Source organism: Symphodus melops (assembly GCF_947650265.1).
Source record: "Symphodus melops genome assembly, chromosome: 6".
NCBI lineage: Eukaryota > Metazoa > Chordata > Actinopteri > Labriformes > Labridae > Symphodus > Symphodus melops.
The window spans coordinates 29,030,731-29,035,730 of record NC_136696.1 but is presented as its reverse complement, the minus strand read 5'-3'; the positions used below and the strand labels follow the sequence as shown (position 1 = coordinate 29,035,730).

General features: G+C 52.7%; 2 protein-coding genes across 2 annotated transcripts in view; both read left to right on the top strand.

Moving 5' to 3' along the window:
* zfc3h1 (zinc finger C3H1-type containing) overlaps positions 1 to 5,000 on the top strand; it is a 61,106-nt gene that overhangs the window by 29,990 nt on the left and 26,116 nt on the right. The gene's annotated exons all lie outside the window — the stretch shown is intronic.
* The window catches only part of LOC306826019 (receptor-type tyrosine-protein phosphatase beta-like), a 28,697-nt gene that overhangs the window by 2,520 nt on the left and 21,177 nt on the right, over positions 1 to 5,000 (top strand). Inside the window, 3 exon segments of the mRNA XM_079347048.1 lie at positions 391 to 3,080; positions 3,204 to 3,510; positions 4,963 to 5,000. The exon segment at positions 4,963 to 5,000 is cut by the window's right edge and continues 226 nt beyond it. Coding sequence (XP_079203174.1) covers positions 391 to 3,080; positions 3,204 to 3,510; positions 4,963 to 5,000 — 3,035 coding nt within the window.

Sequence of the window (5,000 nt, the reverse complement as noted above, 5' to 3'; positions counted from 1 at the left end):
TGCAGGGATGCAGACTGGGCCATTAAAGTGCTCAGCAACATAAAGGAGCAGTGATTTGCATTAAGTGTCCAAGACAATAAGGTGAAACCAGGAGTGATCAGGGTGATTATCATTGAGTACCCAACTATTGAGGAGCAGATTAGCATTAAGTTAATACTGATGGAGTCTTTACTCTGCAGCAGCCTCTACCATCAGTGTGTGAATGTGTATGAATGGATGAGTTCATACTGATGGACTCTTTACTCTGCAGCAGCCTCTACCATCAGTGTGTGATGGTAGAGACTTGGAGTCTTAAGAGAATCCAAGTTAGGATTATGCTGTTCCTCCTCCTCTTGTTGTGTGTCATGTTTTAATGCGTCTCCTGCTGGGGTGCTGTCTCTCTGTTTGCAGACGCGTCTCCTGCCTCCGCTCTCTCTGATTCCTCAACTGATGAACCTGTGGGACGTTCCCTCACCCTTCCACCCATCAGTGTCTCTGCTCACACACAAACATCCAACACAGTCAGCACACCTTCTCCATCAGTCCTGAGTCCTGATCCTCCGTCAGACCTGAGTCCTGATCCTCCATCAGACCTGAGTCCTGATCCTCCATCAGATCTGAGTCCTGATCCTCCGTCAGACCTGAGTCCTGATCCTCCATCAGATCTGAGTCCTGATCCTCCGTCAGACCTGAGTCCTGATCCTCTGTCAGACCTGAGTCCTGATCCTCCATCAGATCTGAGTCCTGATCCTCCGTCAGACCTGAGTCCTGATCCTCCATCAGATCTGAGTCCTGATCCTCCGTCAGACCTGAGTCCTGATCCTCCACCTGAGCCACGTCCCATCAACAGTCATGATAACTCCACCCCCTCATCTGTAACGACCACTGAACAACAGAGGAGCCTGAAGAGGAAGGAGGAGGAGACAACTGAGACCTCCTCCTCCTTCTTCACTTCCTCCCTCCCTTCCTCCTCCTCGTCCTTGACCTCATCCTCCCTTTCCTCTTCAAACTCCTCTGCCATCTCCCTTCCTCCCTCCTCATCCTCCTCCTCTCTTCCTTCCTCCTCATCCTTCTCCTCCTCCTCTCTTCCTTCCTCCTCATCCTCCTCCTCTCTTCCTTCCTCCTCATCCTCCTCTCTTCCTTCCTCCTCATCCTCCTCCTCTCTTCCTTCCTCCTCATCCTCCTCCTCTCTTCTTTCCTCCTCATCCTTCTCCTCCTCCTCTCTTCCTTCCTCCTCATCCTCCTCCTCTCTTCCTTCCTCCTCATCCTTCTCCTCCTCCTCTCTTCCTTCCTCCTCATCCTTCTCCTCCTCCTCTCTTCCTTCCTCCTCATCCTCATCCTCCTCCTCTCTTCCTTCCTCCTCATCCTCCTCCTCTCTTCCTTCCTCCTCATCCTCCTCCTCTCTTCCTTCCTCCTCATCCTCCTCCTCTCTTCCTTCCTCCTCATCCTCCTCCTCTCTTCCTTCCTCCTCATCCTCCTCCTCTCTTCCTTCCTCCTCATCTTTCTCCACCTCCTCCCTTCTTTCCTCCTCATCCTCCTCTTCCCTTCCTTCCTCCTCATCTTCCTCCTTCTCAGTGACTCGTCTTCTCTCTGCTGGTTTTTCTGTTTCAGACTCAAACACAGATTTAACAAACTTTTCTTCACCTGCCTCCATCACAGCTTCACCTCCTGCAGGTTTGACGTCCAGATCAGATATGAAAGTGGATCCTGCATCGACAAGTCAAGCTCGACCTTTAATAACCAAAACCCCCCCCTTCGTCTCCCCCACCCAGTTTACAGTCTCCACAGCTCAGCCAGAAACCTCAAACAACACCACCACCATGAAGGCTCCAAGAACCAGCACCTCCCGTCTAACGGCTCCACCCACAAGTCACACACCCACCACATCTACAGCCACACCCACCACATCTACAGCCACACCCACCACATCTACAGCCACACCCACCATACCCAAAACCACACCCACCACATCTATAGCCACAGCCACCACATCTACAGCCACACCCACCACATCTACAGCCACACCCACCACATCTACAGCCACACCCACCACATCTACAGCCACACCCACCACATCTACAGCCACACCCACCATACCCAAAACCACACCCACCACATCTACAGACACACCCACCATACCCAAAACCACACCCACCACATCTACAGCCACACCCACCATACCCAAAACCACACCCACCACATCTACAGCCACACCCACCACATCTACAGCCACACCCACCACACATACAGCCACACCCACCACATCTACAGCCACACCCACCATACCCAAAACCACACCCACCACATCTACAGACACACCCACCATACCCCAAATCACATCTACAGCCACACCCACCATACCCAAAACCACACCCACCACACATACAGCCACACCCACCACATCTACAGCCACACCCGCCATACCCAAAACCACACCCACCACATCTACAGCCACACCCACCACATCTACGGCCACGCCCACCACATCTACAGCCACACCCACCACATCTACGGCCACGCCCACCACATCTACAGCCACACCCACCGTGACCAAAACCACGCCCGCCGCATCTACAGCCACACCCACCACATCTACAGCCACACCCACCACATCTACAGACACACCTACCGTGACCAAAACCACGCCCACCACATCTACAGCCACACCCACCATACCCGAAGCCACACCCACCACATCTACAGCCACACCCACCACATCTACAGACACACCCACCGTGACCAAAACCACGCCCACCACATCTACAGCCACACCTACCATACCCAAAGCCACACCCACCACATCTACAGCCACACCCACCATACCCAAAACCACCCGCACCACATCTACAGCCACACCCACCATACCCAAAACCACACCCACCATACCCAAAGCCACACCCACCACATCTACAGCCACACCCACTAAAACTTCAATCACAACAACCACAGGCATGGTCCCCACCCTCGCTCCAAACACCACCATAACAACACCACCCATCACCACCACCAGTACCACGCCACCTGCAGCCACAACCTCCACCAGAACAACCTCAGCTCCGCCTCCTGTCATGACAGCTTCAACCGCGCCCGCCACCAAACTTGTAAGTACACCTTGATTTGAATGTTTTGTTCCACTTTCTGATCTTGACACGACGCATTATTCACACCGTCAGAATTCTCTGAATAGATGTCACTCAAACATTAAGGTCCACTTCCTGTTTCAGGGGCGCCCCACTGAGGATTCTCGTTGCTCCATTAACGTCACAGAGATCAGAACAAGCTCACAATCAGCTGTGGTGAAGTTCAGCAGCACAGCTCTCTCCTGTAACTTCACCTTGTTCGCAAAAGAGATCAACACTGACCCCTCCCACTGTGACCACGCCCACTGTAACCACACCCACTGTGACTCTGACGGAAAGTCCAAAGCCGACTTCACCTGTCTGATTGCAGGTTTAAGACCTGGGGCTGTTTACAGGCTCACTGTGAGCTCCAGGACGGACGGAGAGAGGAGCGACGTGTCAGCACTCACAGGTCAGACTCCATCACTGGATCTCATGAAGGATCATCTAAAGGATCTAACTTAACAAGTGCTTAAATAAAATATAAGAAACAATTACCAATATATAAAATAACATTTAAAAAATGTCAAATAAAAAGAATAATAAAAACATAAACTGTCCAGAGGGAACATGAGAGTATTAAAGCTGAAGTCCAGTGACAGAGTCTGGTCCAGCAGGGGTTCTGTCTCTTAAAGGTCTTATTTACATCTCTCTCAGTGACTGAAAGAGGGGTCTCTGGGGTGTCGGGGGTCTCTGGGGTTTCGGGGGTCTCCGGGGTCTCTGGGGTCTCTGGAATGTCCGGGGTCTCTGGGGTGTCGGGAGTTCTCTGGGATGTTGGGAGTCTCTGGGGTGTCGAGGGTCTCTGGGGTGTCGAGGGTCTCTGGGGTCTCTGGAATGTGGGGGGTCTCTGGGGTGTCAAGGGTCTCTGGGGTCTCTGGAATGTGGGGGGTCTCTGGGGTGTCAGGAGTCTCTGGGGTCTCTGGGGTGTCGGGGGTCTCTGGGGTCTCTGGGGTGTTGGGAGTCTCTGGGGTGTCGGGGGTCTCTGTGGTGTCGGGGGTCTCTGGGGTCTCTGGAATGTTGGAGGTCTCTGGAATGTTGTGGGTCTCTGGGGTGTCGGGAGTCTCTGGGGTGTCGGGGGTCTCTGGGGTGTCGGGGGTCTCTGTGGTGTCAGGGGTCTCTGGGGATTGGGGGTCTCTGTGGTGTCGGGGGTCTCTGTGGTGTCGGGGGTCTCCAGGTTGTCCCATGGTCTTTCAAAGCAACAGTAGAAGTCGTTCAGGTTGCTGTCCAGACGCAGCTCTCTTACAGAGTGTGAAGCAGAAGGATCGAATATCTTCATCAGGAAGTCGAAGAATGAAAAGTATTCAGTGTTCGTCAGGCCGCTCTGACCTGCACTCCACACACACACACACACACACACAGACACACACACACACACACACACACAGACACACACACACTTCCCTCCTGTCATTGTTTGTGCAGGATGCAGGAGGTCCGTCTGCAGAGACTGGAGCTGTAAATAACTGGATTATATAAATGGATATATTCCTGTCTGTTCAGTGTAGATTAAACCACCTTAAAGGTGTTCGACCTGCATCCTGTCCAGCAGGGGGCAGAACATCAGTCTGACAGTAAACATTTAATAATTCTCCATGACAGCGCGATGTTCCCCAGTAAATCCTGGTCCCATTTAAAAGAACAGAGAGGTGGGAGGAGTTAGGGCGGGGCTACTTGGGATTGACAGGTTGATAGCATGGCGATCAGTGGGCGGAGCTGAAGAGGAGCAAGAATTGATCAAATATGGCCACAAACAAAGATGGCCGCCGTCAAAAGGCAACCCTTTTTCAAACTGTAGCAAGGACTCTATGGAGGTTGTCCCCATGGATACGTCCACTGTGATTGTCTTCTTCTGTCCGTCCTGCAGCTCCTTCGCCGGTCTTCAGCCTGCAGGTGGCGTCCTCA